Here is a 19,083-nt window from a genome sequence, read left to right on the forward strand (position 1 = left end):
GTAGGAATTGCAGAGTGAGCATCTCCACTGATGATAATGATTCCCTTTTCAAATCAGAACAGTAATGGCAAAGTGAAACAAAGGAGGAAAAAAACATTATTTACAAGGTGCTCTCAATGTTTAGCACTTCTTATTAAAAAATATAAGCTAAGAGAAAGGATTAGTAAAGGAGATTAGCTGGAGGTGGGGGAAGTGTACATGACATGATAGTTTTTAAATGCCACAAAAAAACCAACCCAAAACATCAATAACACCCCCCCCCCCCCCCGACACACAACACACCAGTGTGTATCCTTACAGAACTGTAAGAAAGGAAGAAACACACCCAGACAAGCACAATACAGATGCCCCTGAGATGCCTCAGAAAACCTTATGTGAGTCATGAGAGCTGCTGTTCTTTCTAGTCTCACTCAAAAGTTTAGTCAGCATCCCCTCCAGGGACTCAAGAGAAAAGTTATTTCTCTCTAGGAGAACAAAAGCAGGTGGAAGTAGTAGCGCCGGAGACCTTGCAGTGGCTCATTGCTGTATCCAAATGGCTTCTGGTCACTTTCTTTCTTAACAGAAATGCAGTGAATGGGATTGTAATATTAGCCTAAAACTGGTGTTGTCAGTGGTTGCAATAGGGCTGACTTCCATGCCTGAAAGCTTCAGGCCAAGACTGAGTCCTTGAAGAGGCTTTCAGAAGCAAGAATGGCTGTCAATGGAAATCAGCTTTCCCATTTGCTTTGGGCTCTTGTTTCCAGCTTTTTATGACTCTCATTCTGTAATACAGCAGTGATTTGTCTTTCTTAAAGAGCTCCTGCTACCTGTAAAAATTTTGTGTGATTGGTAGGCAGCATGATTTTTCTCCATTTATCAACATAGCTGTTCAGAGTAAAGCAGAACCAGATTTTAAACTAAGCATTCAGGAATATTTTTACTGATTTGTGGCATACTTTTTTGATATTTTTCTTTTTCACTTTCCTCTTTAAAGCATGCTTTTCAGCCATTTCTTAGACTAGAACAGAATCAAGGTCAGGTTAATGTTGCTGAAATCTTAAAGAAAAAGATTCTAAAGAAACAGTGAAAAGTACCTCTGACATTCTACAGTTTTTCATTATTATAGCAAAGCTCCCCACAGAGTATCCTGGCCTGCAAAGAACAGTAGGGGAATCTTTGCTAAACCACATATTCAGTATCAATAATGATGTACATTTGTACATCCTTATTGGCATTAAAGCAACTAGATAAGTGCAATTATTCAGAACCAGCTTTTTCTCTAATGATTTGGTATTTTTAAATGAGAATGAACTTTCTGTAATTACTACATGCTCCTTGCCCTCCCAAACAGCTAAACTGGTAATGTCTGCAGATGGGAAGAACTGTGAGGTTGCCATTTGAACTCTGGATACTCTGAATGTTCCATGGTTTAAGTGTGTTAGTTTCAGTATCCCAGTAAATATGAGAGATGCCTCTAGTTTTATTTATGAAACACTTACAGAATATAATCCTACCCTGAAAATTATTCTCAAGTACCACAAAGGGCTGCATTACTAGTGTCCAAACAATCTCATTTGTTCATCCTAGGAAAAAAAATCACATTTTTCTTTGTTAACAATTTCACAAACTCCAAACAGAACAAGATTAAGGTTCTATTTTTACTCAATCCTCTATAATAACAGTTGGGCACAGGAAATATTTGCAGGGGGATGGTGATAAATTTAGCAAATATATTGACCTTATAAGCAAAACTGTATAATGATATTTTTATACCTAATTCCTACTTCTATTCCTTCACTCCTAATTCCTATTCACTCCTACTTCATTCAATAATTTTTTTAAAGACAGAGAACCATAACATCTTAAACATGAGAAACTATAAAATTAAACAAACAGGGACAATATGCAACATGAAGAAAGACTGCAGAATTAAAAGAAAGCCGAAATAATAATGAAGCAGAAAAGGATTCTACATTTTTATTAAAAATGCTTTATTACCCACCATAACTAAAATAATTATATTCTTATCTGTCCTTCTATCCCAACCAATTTTAACATTTTCAAATCTGATAACTGAAGAGCTGTACCAGCTGTGCCCCCTCTGCAGCACGCTTCCTGTTCTTGCTGTCTCCCTGTGCCTCTCTGAGGCCCCTGAGCTTAGAGCACTGCCCTAACAGGTGAATTTTATACCACGTTCTTCTCTGCAACATGAATATTGTGATAAGAATTATCTCAGAAGAAAGAGAGAGGTGTGTGTTCAGTAAGGAACAGTTTATCTAGTTCCTCCTTTCCTCTGAAGTACTATGCAAGCTATTCATAGCAAAGACCTCATACATTATAATAAGCAACATGAACAATATTCAGCACGTTGTGTTTCTACCAGTGTCAGGAAATGTTACTAACTAGGCAGATTTTTCTTTTCTGTAGCATGTATGCTGAAAGATTAAAAAGTTCAGGAAAATTACTATAGTAAGTAAACTGCTAGCCAGAAGAACTGTAATTGAAAATGCAAGCAGCTCTAGACATCCAGCAGCGCATTCCAAAGCCACAAATCAGATGTGAAGGGCAAGTCAATATATTGCAAAATGAATAGAGAAATCTGATAAATGATGATAATGGATTTGTGCTGTAACTTCAGCGTCATCCAAAAGCACAAAGTACCCACATTTATTTTCCTGCTACCTTCATTCCTGGTGTAATAGGAACTCGGGTAACTTTTCAGTATAGCCAGAGAATATACAATTTTTGTAAAACTTTAACTGCGTATGAAATTGACAGTATTTAAATAATCCTTTTTAATTTAGCAGCTACATTTGATTGATGCAGTTAGTGACAACAAGATCTGAGTTTCTCTCTACTGCTCCAAGCAAAAAAAAAATATCCTTAACACTTTCTGGGAAGCTAATATCCTGAACAGGACAAGCTTAGACAAACTGGGTCTCTGCCTCCTCCTCTCTACCTCTTGCTCCCAAGCCCCGCAATTGTAGAAGCTCCAACATAGTAATCTGTTGTGGCAGGATAAAGATGACAGTTTCTCTGAGATGGTAGCTATCCATGGAGCAGAAGCTCTAAAAAAGAGGGATAATTGTACATTCTCTCATTATTGTACTAAAATGCATGAAAATCCAAGTACTTGAATAGGAAAGGAAGCTGTCTAGTTAAGAACTTAGACAAGTGAACATAAAAAGCCAGTAAGGAAATATTTAGCAAACATGGTTTCACACATTAAAAAAAAAAAAAGTCAATAAATTTTTCAGCAAACTGAAACAACTGGGAAAAGCTGCATAAATCAGAAGTTATTGTTTCAAGACATCTCTCCTTGAGTAATTGAGGTCGTCTGCAACATCCGTGAAATGTCTCCATAGAATGTAAATAGCAGTGAGCGGAAAAAGACAGAGGGATAAAAATTTCCATCTACAATGAGAGGAAAGGAAAAGGAAATTATCTTGGATTTGGTTTTCAGAAAAAAAGCTAATTAAGTAGAGTGAACAGCAAAGAATTACTAGTCTGAACCCAGGAGTTCTTCAGTGTTACCTGCAAACAACATCCTCAGCCATGCTTTCAGAAGTTCTGCCAGGTAACTAAGCCCCTGTATCTTCCTAATGGTCTCTCTTCTCAGTCTTGAAGAACATAAATGGATTCTCAGGCAGATATGTGAATAAAAATTGCTGTACTAAGTGCTTTGTACTGAGATTTTTATCATGCTGCTTAAAATCCAAGCATGTGGCAAGACTAGCAATATGTCCTGTTTACAGATGTAAAACATTCTAATGCCAAAACCAGTGAATGAGGCAAGATTCTCTTAACACAACGTCCCACCTGTGTTGAGAGATTCAATTCAGTGAGAGAAAGGAAAGATAGGCGTTTGACTTTATGTTCCTCCATATGCAGTCTGTACTTGAAGCAGCTGCCAACAGCACCTTCAACAAACAGGTTACCAGGAGCTGAAGTTTGTAAAGCTTCAATGTAAAAATATTAAGAAGACTGAGTTGTCCCCAGCACCTACTGCTCAGGCTTCTGAGATGCAGGAATAATAGCAGTAAAGGATCAAATAATTAATTAAATAAACATAAGGAAACAAATATTGGTCATTTACTTCAATTAAGATGGCCTCTAAGGTGGCCAGAACTCAATTCTCTGCCAGAGGAAGGTAACTGGACCATAATGAAAAGGAAGAAGGGTACTTTTTTTTTGTTTTAAAAATAGATTTGCTTTTATCAAGCAGGACTACTGATTGCATTACAACAGCAGAAAAGCATTCTTAAAATTTGTAATACCATGGAAGCAAAGAAATTTGCAAACAAATAATTTCCATTTTATCTTGCAATTTCATAAAGCGCTTTATAACAAAATTTGACTATGTACTACCCAATGCACAGTCTTTCACAAATCTGGTATGACTAAGGAGTGGTGAAGCTTTGGGGATTTAAGGCAGAAATTACAGCAGAAGCACATTGTGGTGAAAGGATCACCACACTGATAGAAAGTACAGAAGAACATATTCCTGTCTTATCAATATCAGCATTTTGGACTGAAATGAGGCAGTTTTCATGTCATATTTTCTTTCCATTAAAAGGAGTGCCCACTGCTATTTTGTGTTTCTGTTTTTCTGTGTTTTTTTTTTTTTTTTTTTTGGGGGGGGGGGGGGTTCTTTTGTTTTGTTTCCCCAGAAAGTGGCAGCAAAACTAACCTATAGACATTGTTATTTTCCTTACTTGGTGTTTAAAGTAATTATTAAGAAACTGCCCTATGCTACAGTCTTTTAGCCACCATTTTATGCTAATGCATCATGCTGTAATTATCACTGTACCATCAGGCTGTATTAGCACACAGTCTCATCAAGTGATGTATACATTTTAGATCAATTTTCATATTTGGAGAGCCAGAAGGGTTGCTCCCAGAAGCAGAATGACTGACCAATCTATTTGTTGACAGCAGCAAAGTGAGCCAGCATTACCGGCTTTTAGTCTGACTGCATGTGTTTGGGGAAGAGATACAGGATAATCAGTAGTTTTAGCTGGGGATTAAGCTGGTCAGAAGATCCCAAAATTAGAAGACGGCTAAAATATGTGATGAGAACATCTGGGCATCCAGTTTGAGCTGCTTCTGCTACAAATAACCGTTCAATGCAACTGAGTAAGAATGCAGTTAAGTCAAGCATATAGTGAGTCTCCCCAAACTAAATAGGGAGGTATGCAAATTGTGCTTCTGTATACATGTGCCTTGGTCACTATTTGGAGCATAGATTCCTTTACTAAAGCCTAGCTCTCAAAATGAAGAGGCTTCCAATCAGGCCAGTTTTACTACTTTATGAACTTCGTACATGGGGGTACACACATTGCTATATATAGGCACCAAAAAAAATGAAAATATACCATGCTTGTGTGTATGCATGTCCCTGCAGGAGGTGATTTTGTCTTCTGTTGCTCAAACCTCACCAATCATACAAACTGACCATGCGGGAGGGATGCTCCAATCCATCTGTTATGCTTTTGTGTATTTGCTAGCCAAACAGAACATTCAAGTCTCATCTTAAAAGACTGTAAGGCTTCTTCAGTTCTTGTTGTAATGAAATCATAACTGAAGTTATACAAAGGCTTTAACAGTATTTCACACTTGCAAAGTGCTATAGGAAAGTGCTTTGTAAGAGGGTGCTTTATCAGTTTTTGAAAATAAACTGTTTTCCAAAATCAGAGAGGAAGTTGGTGACAACCATGTTAATTCACATCTCTCAATTCTCACTCCAGTTCCTTATATCTAAAAATATAATGCTTCCCTTTAAGAAAAAGACAATGGACATGGCATTCTTGATGTTACTATGATTACTAGGTATCTAAAATAACCCCAACCGTGTATCATGTTACACAGATAACAAGTCTAAGTATTCACTTTAGAACAGAAAAACCCTACAAGGTGATAGTCATACAAGACACCCCCAGGTCTTGCTGGTTGACCCTGGGTCAATAAATTACACAAATCAGAGTTTATAAAACGTTGTTTCTGAGGCCATCACAACTAATCCTTTGTGACATGCAGAAGCAGACTTTTTTGTGGATAAGCATGTTGCCTAAATTTTACATATGTATGTATACCTGATGTATTTATACATAATATACACCCTTCCCTCTAAGTTGCCCAACTGTTGAGGGCAGACTTAAGTCCACTAGTCCATATATGCTGGAGAACTTCTTCATCTTCTTAGAAGACTTCTTACATATTTTTGTCAATTATCAGATAGTGATATGAATATTACAATAGAATGAAGCATTCATTGTAAAGTAAACATGCTGTGGCAAAGTAATAGTTGTAATATGCAGTAGTTGATGTTTTGGGGTGACTGTGTTATTAAACTTCATTCTTATTAAGATCATGACCATATACTGTGCCTTTCTTATCACACGGCAGCTGTGCTTTGTACACACTTCTGATAAGTGGCTGTGCATGTATCCCTCAAAGAACTGCCAGCTATTTGCTGTATATGCAAAGGACAATGGGAGCTAAGAAAGATTATGTCCATTGCAGCCACCAACGGTAAAAACTAGTCATTCTTCTTTAAATGTAATGTTAAAAATTCACTTGCTATAGCTTAGCTTATGATCATACACAATAGTTGAGTAAAACATAAGATCTTTCTTCTTGGCAGTACCAGCATTCAGAGAATAGTACATGCTTGATGACTTGCTGCAAGACAGCCTTATTCTAGTCGCTTCTAAGACTAGATAATTTCATTAAGTGATTATTGCTTACATACCCAATTAAGAAGATAGAAAATATGGACCAACATGTTTTAAGGGCTTTATATGTGAAAAAGAAGATATTGGAGTTAATATGACATATGACGAGCAATTAATCTAACCAGGCCATGACTAGAATTCTAGCTTAAAAGAGTTTATAAAAAAAAACCAAACAATCTAAGCAGCAACATTTTCTAGAGACACTATATTTTGTCAAAAGGAAGCAATCACAAACATTGGCCAATAATTCTGAATATAAACCACCTTCTCTAAAGGAAATGTAGGATATTTAAAATGGTGCAGTAAATCTATCCCAGGACTTGCTTCTTGTGATTTTAAATATGGGACCCTCTGAACCATAAACTAAGAGCTGGGTGACTGAACAAACACGATCAGTTACAGCTCCTTTTCCAGTAACTTGCAAAAACAACCCAGACAGCCAAGCTTTAGTAAAAAGTGGGCAATAACAAGTCTGAAAGAAACAATTAATTTCAATTTAAATTTTTAAATACATAACATTTTTTTAATAAAAAAGAAAACAAGGTAACACTAGCATTATTCATGCCCTAAAATTATATCAGGTGATCCGCTCAAAATGATATTTTAAAAGTCTATCAACTTAAGCAATACTTGCTAATTTCTCTAGAAGAATAAAAATAATATTATTTTTTCCCCTACTCTGTGCAGCTACAACCCCCATTATCTCTTCTTTGATATTTTATATCTTATAGTATTTCTTTCTTTCCAATTGACTAACATGACCCCTAACCAGATGCCTAGGAAACTGTTATTTACCTATCCAGAATCCTGGCATGGCAGCTTTACAAAGGTGCAATTTAATGAGGACATTATTTGCCAATTCAGATATAATTTTTGTTCTCTAATTCGTTTACATACTTGCCTAAAATGGTGCACATAAGTATATGCAGGAAACCATAGATAATATTAGATTTACTTCAAGAAACATGGGCTTGCTCTCTGCTACATTCTCAGTTTTTAGTAGCAAATTATGAAAAGAAAGGGCACAAGAACCATTGCAATTCATAAAGAAAACTACATTCCATGATGATAAGTATCACAGCAAGGTATATAATTAAGAGTGGCTATAACAACAACATATAAATTAGATAATTATGGATTAAGCAATCCCTTGGGGGATTCTCCTCTGCCCTAGAAAACGTATAACAAGCTCCTTAGATAGAAGACAACAGCCATTAAGTATCTGAGGGAGAAATAGGACTATAAAGAAAACCAAAACCAAAACCAGAACACAGCATGAGGTAAATCTTAGTTTGCAATCTAAAGACAGCTCTCATTTTTGGTAGTTTATTTTAATACTCTTACTGGTACAGTTTTCACCCATTAAATCTGCTGACATCTGTTGGCTAAAGAGCGCATGTCGGATTGTCAAGAACTGCAAAATCAAATAAACACAAGCTGCTTCTTAAGGTGACAGTAGGGAGATACAAAACACTGCAGCTATTATCAGGAATGTAATTTTTGTTGTTGTCATTGTTGTTTCTTACATCAATTTAATAATCCCAGGTGTCCTGGACACCAGACATACAATAATCTTCATAAATCCTAATTCACAGCCATACCATCTGTCAAAAGTATTTTTTATGTCTCCTAATAGATATGCTATGTAATTGTTCTCACAGTAGGACAAAAATACATGGTTGCACTAATTTGCTTTACCAATGGAAGAGCTCATTATCAAAAATAACCCCGTCACATTACTAGGGTCTCTGGCACTCTTCATATATCAAAACTAACGTTTCCATTCTGTTATCTTCTATAACCTTAAATTCCCACTAAAAGCAGATAAAGATTGAATTATCTGGAAACTGTACTATAATAATGGAAAACTCACAAGCATGAACCCCCCCCCCACTGTAATATCTCTTTCTATGATGATGGTGTTGCAGTTAAAATTAGAGGCTTTGTATTTCACAGTCACAAAGAGACTAATTCAAGTTCTCAGCACTGCAGAACACTAAGCATTTTGGCCTCAATCCAGAAAAGCACTTAAATGTGTGTGTGACTTTTAGTTCACGAGCCTGAAGCAACTTCAGTGGCATTGTGGATGTTTGATTAGGCCCAGAGCACTCATTACCTTGCCGGACAACACATCTCCATAGGACTGACTCGGCACTGGGAGATGACCCTCCCAAACATCTATCTGTACCCATGGAGATGGAGAGGATACTCCACATGGGACTGTTCAAAGCAGCAGCTTCTGTTCCCACTCTCTGCAGCAGAAGATGAAATGCTTGGACTAAAGCTGGCCTTTGAGAACACCCTTCCTCCAACAAGTTTCTAAATATCTGCAGTTCCTCTAATATACATGCAATATCAAAACCTCTTAGAATAACACAGACTGTAGATATGACCTTTGTTGCAAGAGGTTACGTGTTGCTAGTAGCTACAAGATGATCTCAGTGTAAGCTTTTATTTATGCATTAATTTAAATAATTTCAGCAAGATTATACCAATTTCTGTATTTGACTATTCAGTAACTGTACAGCAAACAAATCCTATAGCATCCAAGTAAAGGGGCAATTCCAAAGATGACGGCAGTTACCAAAAAACACTCCAGAAGATACTTTGTTCAAAAAAATCAAACGCAACCTCACTTCCTTTTTGAATAAGGAAGTAACCCAGGAACAAAGTATTACTTCATTCTTCTTTAAATAACATTTCTAAAAACACTTCCCATGTTCCATAAAGTCTACATCAAATAAATTGTAAAATAAAAATAAAAGCAAGTTTCCAGCACTTGAAAGATGCAGTTGAAGAACTAAATGCTCTTCTGTTCAGCTCTGCATGACAAAAATCTGATCCTATTTTACAGTCTAGCAAATATCATTTAATGTGATGTACTGTGCTTATGAAGCACTCTTCTTTTAATGCTAATAAGTTTATGATTTCAATTAATGTTCTATGCCTCAGCGCCGCACTGAGTACATAATACACTGCTTTTCCAGTTTTGCTAAATTAGTAAAGATCACCCACAAATTTATAAAAATATACTCACCACTGCAAATAGGAATATTGCTTTCTTAATGGACAGAATTATCCATATCCTCAGTTACTCAATTTGAGAAATTGAGAATTCCTTAGGATAAACATGAAGTCCAAATACTGAAATCTAGACTGCAATTCATATCTTAGCTATATTAAACACTGTATCTTAATTTAACTGATGTTGTCGCATGCCAGTTTGTACAATATTTTTGTGACATGAGTCTTTTAATAGAAAGGTTAAAATAAATATTTGGTTTATTTTCACTGTAATATATGCTATTTTATTTAGAAAACTTTGCTTTTTTCCTCTAACTAATAAACACTTAAAATCTACACAAGTTCACGTTTTACTGAAATTCCATATAATTGAACAAACCACTGACACTACAATAACTGCAATTCAGAATACCTAGTGAGAATATCATATTAGGAGAAACTATGTCTGTGCAGTAGGTACCCACAACATCAGTGCATTATATTCCCTCAGAATTGCAGGACTTGGTTGCAAAACACTCTGGCTCAGACGTGCATGGGTCTGGAAGTCAGACTAAAATTTTGTGATTAATTGTAACTAATTCATACTACCACATTATCAGAAGGCAAACCACACGTTACTTATGATGAATTAAGGATATCTGGATCAGACACAGTATTTAATTTGGAATTAAAAAAGAAATTCACACCCACCTGTTGGCCACTCTTAAAGATGCAACATTATCACACACACCTTTGATAAACCAAGGGACTCAGCAATAACAAATATTAACATGGCATTGGGAAGAGATGGACAGACAGAGACACAGCTAGCTTCAAGGCTAGCTATGAGAAAGAGAGAAAACATAGGTTAAGAGAAGAAAGAAAAACAACAAACCAAACCACAAAAAAAAAACAAAAAAAAAACCAAAAAACCCTAACAACAAAACACATCTCAAAAGCACAAAATATCCAAGCAAAATGTGGCACAGTTACCTTGCAAATAGCTAAAACTACTCAGCAATGGAAAACAAGCTCATACTCATTGCAAAAACATTTTCAGAGCAGGAGAAGCAAGTATTTGTACATCATATGCAAAAATACTCTGAAAAGCCCTCTTTGGTATACATGGCTTACATATTAAATAAACCAGATGAAGAAAAAGAAGTCCAGATTATTTACAACCACACAGTCCTGAAACAGAAAGCAAACACATAGACAGTCTATTATACGCACACATTTGCAACATGTTACTTATAATCGTAGCTGGGGAAATAAACGACTTATGTAAATGTTTGACGTTTTGTATCACTACTCACCACACCAATGCTTCTGTGCAATTCATTAACATTCTAGCCGTATTTTTGTTCTTGTGTGTCTCAAGTATAAAAATAAGATACTCAGCAATACCATACAGCCCAGTTGTCTCATTATTTCTTTTTCAAGCCAATATTGGTGGCCTTGATAATATTGCCATCTAATTACTAGCAGTGCTTCTTTTATGATAGTTGACAAGGAAGGCTGAGTAGGTACTCAGTCTGCAGAAGATATGAATATGTTGAAACTTTCTCCTGCAGGATATTCATGCTTCTTAAATGAGCTGCTATGGAAGTTTCATCGTGTGTGCTACAAGGAAATTATTCTCCTACCTGTGAAGGTTGCTTGTACATGGGTCTGGTCTCTGGAAATGAAGTTTTATCCTTTGACTCTCTACTTTGATCATCAATTGTGTCACCTGGCAAAGTAAGAAAAAAATAAAAAACAAAACCAACTATTCAATCACTGAAAATTCTTTTACAAAGAACAGGAAAAACTCCTGAGTCTTCCTAAAATCAGATTATACAATTCCCTGAAAAGTGGGAACTCTGTTGCCACATTTACATTTTACAGTTTTGAAAGCGTGAAAAGAGAGAAACATTGAAAAGTAGTCTGCAAAACCCAGGAATAAATCTGTGTCAGTTAATAAAAGGGAAAAAAATTAGAGGGGGAAAAAAAAAGAAAGAAAAATGCAGGGCCTGTATTTTGCACTTTGTAGGACCATTACATTCTAATACTGGCAAAGTGACAAACAAAGGAGACACAGCAGTACAAGTATCTGGTGCAAAGGCGATACCAGGAGCACGAGTTCATCACACCCCAGTCCCATACCAGGCTGGGAGAACATGTGCACCATTGCACCACCCTTATTTGTAACCTCATTTCCATACAGAGGATATCTGTGCACTAGTGCTGAAAGAGAGACAGAGTATACTGAGAGAAACAGCCTGGGTTTGACTGTACTGGAACAATGACTACTTGTCAGGCTGGCCGCTAGCCTCCTCCCATTGCAAAGATGTGGCTACCTCTGCCCAGGATTTTACTGAGGACACATGATCCAGTTTATCCCAAAAGCTGCAGCTGGTACCAATCTATAAGATGAGCAGATCACAGCAATAAACTAGAGACAAGAGTATTTAAATTTTTTTAAAGACAGAAGGTATATCATTAATTTTAAAGATAGAGATAGTAAAACAACAACAACAAAAAAAAAAAAAACCGAGCATTTTTCTTTTCCCAGACATAATAAACCAAATATCCACCTAGCCTATCTTCTATGATCTTCTTTGTTGGTGGGAGGGTGTACAAGGAGCTGTAAAGATTTTGTGGATTATCTCCTGCTATCAGTGTGTCATGGTTTAAGACCAGCTGGTAACTCAGAGCCACACAGCCGCTCTCTCACATCACCACTACCACCCCCCCCACCACCCCCCCCCACTTCATTCCCCTACTCCTGGAGGGACTGGGAAAAGAATCGAAAGAATGCAACTCCCACGGGTTGAGATAAGAACAGTCCAGTAACTAAGGTATAACACAAACCACTACTGCTGCCACCAATAATAATAATGATAAGGGAAATTACAAGGGAAGAGAATACAACTGCTCACCACCCACTGACCGATACCCAGCCCGACCCAACCAGTGATCTAGCCCTTCTGGGTAACTGCCCCCAGTTTTACATCCTGGGCATGACATGCTGTGGTATGGAATACCTCTTTGGTCAGTTTGGGTCAGGTGTCCTGTCTCTGCTTCCTCCTGGCTTCCTCTCCTCCCTGGCACAGCATGAGACTCAGAAAGTCCTTGGCCAAAGTAAATATTACTTAGCAACAACTAAAAACATCAGTGTTATCAGCGCTGTTCCCAGGCTGAAAGTCAAAAACACAGCACTGCACCAGCTACTAAGAAGGAGAAAAATGACTGCTACTGCTGAACCCAGGACATAGTGCTACTCAGTAAACAGTTTATAAGAGGAGATGACCAGTGAAAGATTTAGTCATGTAATTCCAGTTTTATTTTTATTTGAACTGCTACGGTTTTTGTAATGGAGTATTTTGAAAGTCTCTATCCTTAAGGAGTCCTGCAGCAGCAATTCTAAATGAAAGGGTTCAAGTTACTGTTGTGTAAGTCCTTTGCTAAGCCTGTGTCCATCAGAAATGAATCACCATTTTCTCCTGAGATTTAATTAGAGCCGATGTACCTGGCAGAAGCTGTTGGGAAGAGCAGCCAGATTCTGCCCATGTCCCATTAGCCTGGAAGCCCTGTCACCCAGGTCCACACATGCTTGCTCCATGCCGTCCTCAGAACCTGGTCGGGTCCCCTGGGTACAATGCAATGTTTGGGAAATTATCTTATGAAAACAAGCAGTCATTGGGCATGCTGTTTAATACTCAGGTATTATTCCTAACAGTGTATTTTGAGTATATTCAATAAATCCTCTTTGTTATAGGTCAGTAATGCCTATTAATTCTATTAATGTCTATGCTTTCCAAGATCTTTTCTGGAAAAAGTATTTAATGGAAAAATGCTTCTTAGTCAACTAGTAATTCTCTGCATAAAATATTCCAAAGCACTTGTATTCACACCACCTTAAAAAATGGGAGAGGAGGGAGGAGGAGTGAGACAAATAAGATGGGAATTCAGTTAATCATTGATTCCACCGGACAATAATGTGAGAAACAAAATTTGTAAGCACCTATAAGATAATGAGGTAAGTAACAACCATGGAAATAAATTATGCCAAACCATTAGTTTACATTTATAATGAACAGGCCTTCAAAGAAAAAATTATTAGAGCTCTTGTGAATGCACTCTGCAATGAAAGACTGCAAAAACTTGGGGAGGCATGAAAATGGTTATGAGATGTATGAAGATGAAAGTACATATTTTTGGGACATTTGCTGTGGATGAGAGTAATTTTAAGTTGTACCAGATTTAGGCTAGATCAATTTCTCCAGGAGTAAGGCTACATAAGTACTTGACACGGCCTAAGGAAATGGTCACTTTAAACAGTGGTCCACCTCCAAAAGATTTCAAGGGTAGGTTGTAGAAACATCTGTCACAAAGGGTATCAACCCCATCAAAACAAGGAAGATGAATGACCATTTGTGTCACTTCAAGTCCTACATTCCATCAAGGATGCAGGATGAAAGACTACACAGGATACCCCTCCCTAAAATGAGGATTTGTCAAGGGAACTTATACTAACTGCATGGAGACTTGTGAAGATCCAAGTAGACTGCAGTGAGCTGGACAAAGACTCATTGAGTGTGTAAGGAAAGAGCTGCACAGCCTGTCAGTAGCAAAGGGACAGCTAATTGAAGTCAGTGAGATGACTCATATTGGGTAAAGTTGGGTGTACGCATAAACATACTGAAAGAGAGTTACACCGGAGATTTCAGAATCACAGGAGCCAACTTTTTACTCATTGTCTTTACATAGCAGTCCTGGGAAAGCACTCTGAAGTTTTTATATGCAAAAAATAAAAGACCAAATTCATGTGTGTTAATGCTATCCAGAATATACTTTTTTCCTGTGATTAGTTTTCCTTAAGATGAAAAGAATCTTTGTTTGAAATCAGGACCAAAAGGTTAAAAATGTAAAAGTGTTCACAGGAAAGGAAGAATAAGAACAGCTCATTTGGAGATAAATGAAATTTTTCAACTTAGAACTTTGACATCCAACTCCTGGAGGTCATGAGTTCTTAAGGAGGCCAAAATGTAGCAATATCTATAGTGTTTCACAACTCAAATTGCCTTTGTAAACTGAACTTCAATGCAGAGCTCTTTCTTGCCAAAAATAAACATATATGGTCCTGCAAGGGTAAGGCATGAATCTTTGCATCGGCTGTTACTATTTGAGTTACTGGAGTCAGAATGGTTATAGGCAGCTGCACACCAAGCTGCCCAAGATATCCACTAGGATAGAATAGTTTTCCAGAGAAATAGGTATTTTCAGCGTAGTTTTTTTTTTTACTGGTTCCTATCTCAAATATCCAAACAGATTAGTCATCCTTGTTTCTACTAGTCCAAATACTGAATTAACTCCCACATACCTCCCCAGCTCTACCAGTTCCCAACCTTATCAATCTTGCCAAAGCTAACCCATCTTGTTTAGCCACCCCTAATTTATTTTTTTTTTCTTCAGCTTGCCTTGGTTTCCCATTGACCTAAATTCTTATCTCTTCCCTTTACAGGAAGTTACAGTTTCTCCTTCTTCTTCAGGCTTAGCCCTTCAGCTGCTTCCCTCTGATCTGGCTTTTCCTCTTCTCCACTGCAACCCTGCAATCTCCTCTTCTCATCTACCTTCATGCTATGAAGGTAAACACCAGACAGACATCCCATGAGAGCACAGACCTTTGGGTGCAGGAATTAATGTGAGCTCTTGTAAGCTCTTCATACATTCTGATAGACAGGTTTTGACTGGGGAAAAACAAAGAACCAGGTATCTGTGTCGTGTTCCCCCTCGCCCCCCACACCCTGGAAAATAACAACACAAATAATATCCCTTAAACAATCCTGATGCAAACTGGTATATAGCCACAATTTCACCAAACTAAGCAACTGAAACCTGGCTTTGACAAATTCACAAACACATGACCTTAGTAGGAAGGGCTACCAAATACCCACCACCACTCCCCAAAAAAGTCTTTCATCAGAACTGAACTGCAAATATACCCACAGATAAGGCCGGAGGAACCACTGCAATCATTTAGCCTAACCTCCCATATAAAAATAGGCCATAAGATTTCTTTAACTAATTTGTTTGAACTAGAGCAAGTTTAAAGCTCTATTTTAATTAAGAGATAACAGACAAAATGATTCATTTTACCAGATTCTGGCTCATATACCCCTTGGTTTGAAAGCATTATGCAAAGTTTTAGTCATAAAACTCCTATAAAAAAAATAAATCTAAGTCATGTATCTAAAAAAAAACATACTATTTAGAGCCTTCAAGAATTTGAAATGAGGGACACTCTGTGCAGTGTAATATGGTTTAAACCTATTATATATCCTGTAATATGCAGTATGTTACCAAGAAAAATTATCAGAGGAAAAAAATATATTATGCTTATTGCTGCAAAATGGTTCCATACTTACCAAAGGAAAAATATTTTAAAGTTTGAAAAGAGAGCAGTAGACATATTTATCCTACTGTCCAGAAAAGCCCATATTTCAAATCCTCAGTCTTGGGAGGATCTTTTTAAGTTATATTAAGCCTCTTCCAGGCCCAAATAAATGGCATTGCACTCAAAGGTCAGACATACGTTTCTCCTTTCACTGAGCTGGTGCTGGATTTACACCAACATTCCGTGAGTTCCACTGGTATCTCCTTTTTCCAAGAACTGTAGCCAGGTGTTGCACAGGAAAGAAATACCCAGTTGAGTCTTCGGTATCTACTATGTAAGTCCCCCTCAGAGTCTTTAGTTTCTTCAGAAATCTGCATTCAGCTGCCTATCTGGACCTCTGTGAACTCTTATATAGAACAGTTCAACCACAAGTTTGGCTTCTACTCAACAAGGAAGAGGCATTTCTATTTATACTCTTTCCTCTTCCAGCATTTTGTTATCCTCAAGCTGTGTAGTCTCTTGATCAACAGCATTTAAAAGCTGAGACCACCCTCATCTTAAATAATTAAAACCAGTTGCAAATACATTTTAGAGACTTCTAAAACTTAGACTGACATTTGTTCTGGTCTGCACAAGAATCCTGTAAGACAGTGAAGCATGTGCAACACAGCAAGCAGTAACGAGCTAGCAAATACATATTTTCAAATGTCACCTTCAGCTTCAAACAGCTATTTTCCATTATACCTTAGTGAGTTGCTGAAGTGTTTGTTGCCTGTCATTATCTTCTTCTACTTGGAAGCAAAAAGACAAAAAGTTTTAAGAGAGGATTAGTAGGATCTGAAAACAGGAGAGGCTGACTCTGTAGAAGTATCAAGATTTTGTTTCAGTTACACATCTTTCTTACTCATAAATCTTCCTCTCTATCCCTAAGGAAGAAAGACAGACCAGACACACCAATTTTAAGTCACCCTGCTGCAGGATAAACTAACAGAACTTCAGGCTTCAGTCCATATAGCGGCAGCACTTTCAAAAAAGGGAGATATCTAACAAGTGTTGTAATTCCCCCTCTCTGCTGAACATCTGAGTCTCAGGAGTCCCTACAATCACAATTCTGTGTAAAGACGTTTGATAGTATCACTTCTCCGAGTTTTGCTCCTCTTCAGCTTAATTTAAATACCCTCCAGTTCCCTCAGCAGGGATGAAAAGTGTTTTTGTAAGTTTCTCCCAAGCCATGCTTGTTTCTCCAGCACCCACTCCCAGGGTGTACCACAGCTTCCATTTACTTTCAGCACCACTGCAAGTTTACAGCAAAGTAAAAAGTTCTTTCCCTTTTTTTGGTGCATGCAGCATACAGGCAAGCAGCATTGGATGTCAAGTGGCTGCTGTTTTCCTTACTACCATTTCTATTCTCAAGCCTCATCTCAGTCACCCTGGTTCATTTCAAGAAGAATTTGTAGCTACATTTAGTACCAAAGAGGGCTGAGCTGCCAATGCAGATTATCAGTGAAATATGTTTACCAGCCAATTGCTACCCTGTGAGTTGGGGACTGCAGTGGCGTGATACCAGGGATCACTGATGGCAGAACCCAGGACACAATGTTGTGCTGACTTTATGGGATCAAGACAATTAACAGAAGACAGAGAGAAGAACTTTAGAATCTTTGCTAACGAGCACAGAATCACAGAATGGTTTGTTGTTGAAAAAAGATCTAAGGATCATCTAGTCCAACCCCCCTGAATGGATTGTACACAATTGTAAGAAAATATAATACACTGTAAGCAATTTGGCAGTTACCACTGGTCATTAACAGACCACTCAATGATCTATCTGAACCAAATAAGGCACTAGCCAGTTGCTGTCTTCTTCAGTGTGAGAGATGGGACATTAATGGGTAGGCGGCTCTTTTCTTAAAAGTGGGACTACCATTCCATTTAGCGTTAGTGCTAAAAAACCTACACATCAATCCTCATTAGCCTCCGTGTCCACATGGCCAAGACATTAATAGTCTTAGAAGAATATGTATAGTTGGCAAAACAATGAAGTCATCCTAGTTTGAGGTCACCTCATCCTGATTTCATATTAAAGCTTTTCATATCAACAGCAGTTTCATTTCAACAAGTTAATAATACCCCCAAAAAATCCAATACATCAGCAAAAATATTCTCAACAGCTGCAACTTTCAGCAAAACAAGAGTTTAAGAGTTTATGCCTCATAAGGGTGAATGATGAATGAGAAGGAAGTCTGTGTAAGCCCATACTACATCAGAGTTCTGTGTTAGCCTAAGCAGGCACATGGTAAATCTTTGGCAGCCTTACACTGAGTTTCAACAGTGTCTGCATACCTAGGTACTAAGGGGTCCTCCAAATAAACTTTTGACTGGGAGTAGAACTTACCAGTATCTCCTCTAATTATCCTAACAAACCAAGAGAAAAATCTATATAAAACTTGCATTGAGAACCCTGAAAGACTGATTTCTTCAAACCTGTAAAAGGAAGGGAGGAAACTAATAAGGTAAATATTATCCTGAATGTTTTTGCATTTAGAGACATGAAGTAACAAGGTTCAGTCCTTTCCCAATTAAGAGGAATAGCAAATCCAACTACGGCACATGGCAGTGAAGATTATGGGAGTGGCACTATGAATTTCCACCCAGTTTCACTTTGGTATCCCACCCTTCTGCAGGCAATCTTAATGTAACGTCTCCATCTGCCTAAACAATTCTGTCAGGGTCTTCTCAACCCACATCCCACTGTCGAGATCACAGCAAAACCATGAATTAAAAACTCCCTTACAGAAACTTCCCCACCACCACCAAAAACCAAAACAAAACCCCAAACCAAAAACTTTTAGGCAGATGGCAACAGAAAAACAACATGAAAGATTTGAGGCTGCTGTAAATTTCTGGTATCCCAGATCTACATACTTTTAAGTTTGCAAAAATATTTTTATTTCTGCACATTTTTTGTATTTCTTAAAAATTTAGCTT

The 19,083-nt window shown here is 37.5% G+C and overlaps 1 protein-coding gene across 1 annotated transcript in view; it reads right to left on the reverse strand.

The window, feature by feature from the left end:
• The window catches only part of UMAD1 (UBAP1-MVB12-associated (UMA) domain containing 1), an 82,948-nt gene that overhangs the window by 6,866 nt on the left and 56,999 nt on the right, over window positions 1-19,083 (reverse strand). Inside the window, exon 3 of the mRNA XM_062605018.1 lies at window positions 11,363-11,448. Within this exon, the coding sequence (XP_062461002.1) occupies window positions 11,363-11,448 (86 nt within the window). The remainder of the gene's footprint in view (window positions 1-11,362; window positions 11,449-19,083) is intronic.

This window comes from Pezoporus occidentalis, unplaced genomic scaffold (genome assembly GCF_034315485.1).
Source record: "Pezoporus occidentalis ecotype Australia unplaced genomic scaffold, CSIRO_AGI_Poc_V1 ctg9, whole genome shotgun sequence".
NCBI lineage: Eukaryota > Metazoa > Chordata > Aves > Psittaciformes > Psittacidae > Pezoporus > Pezoporus occidentalis.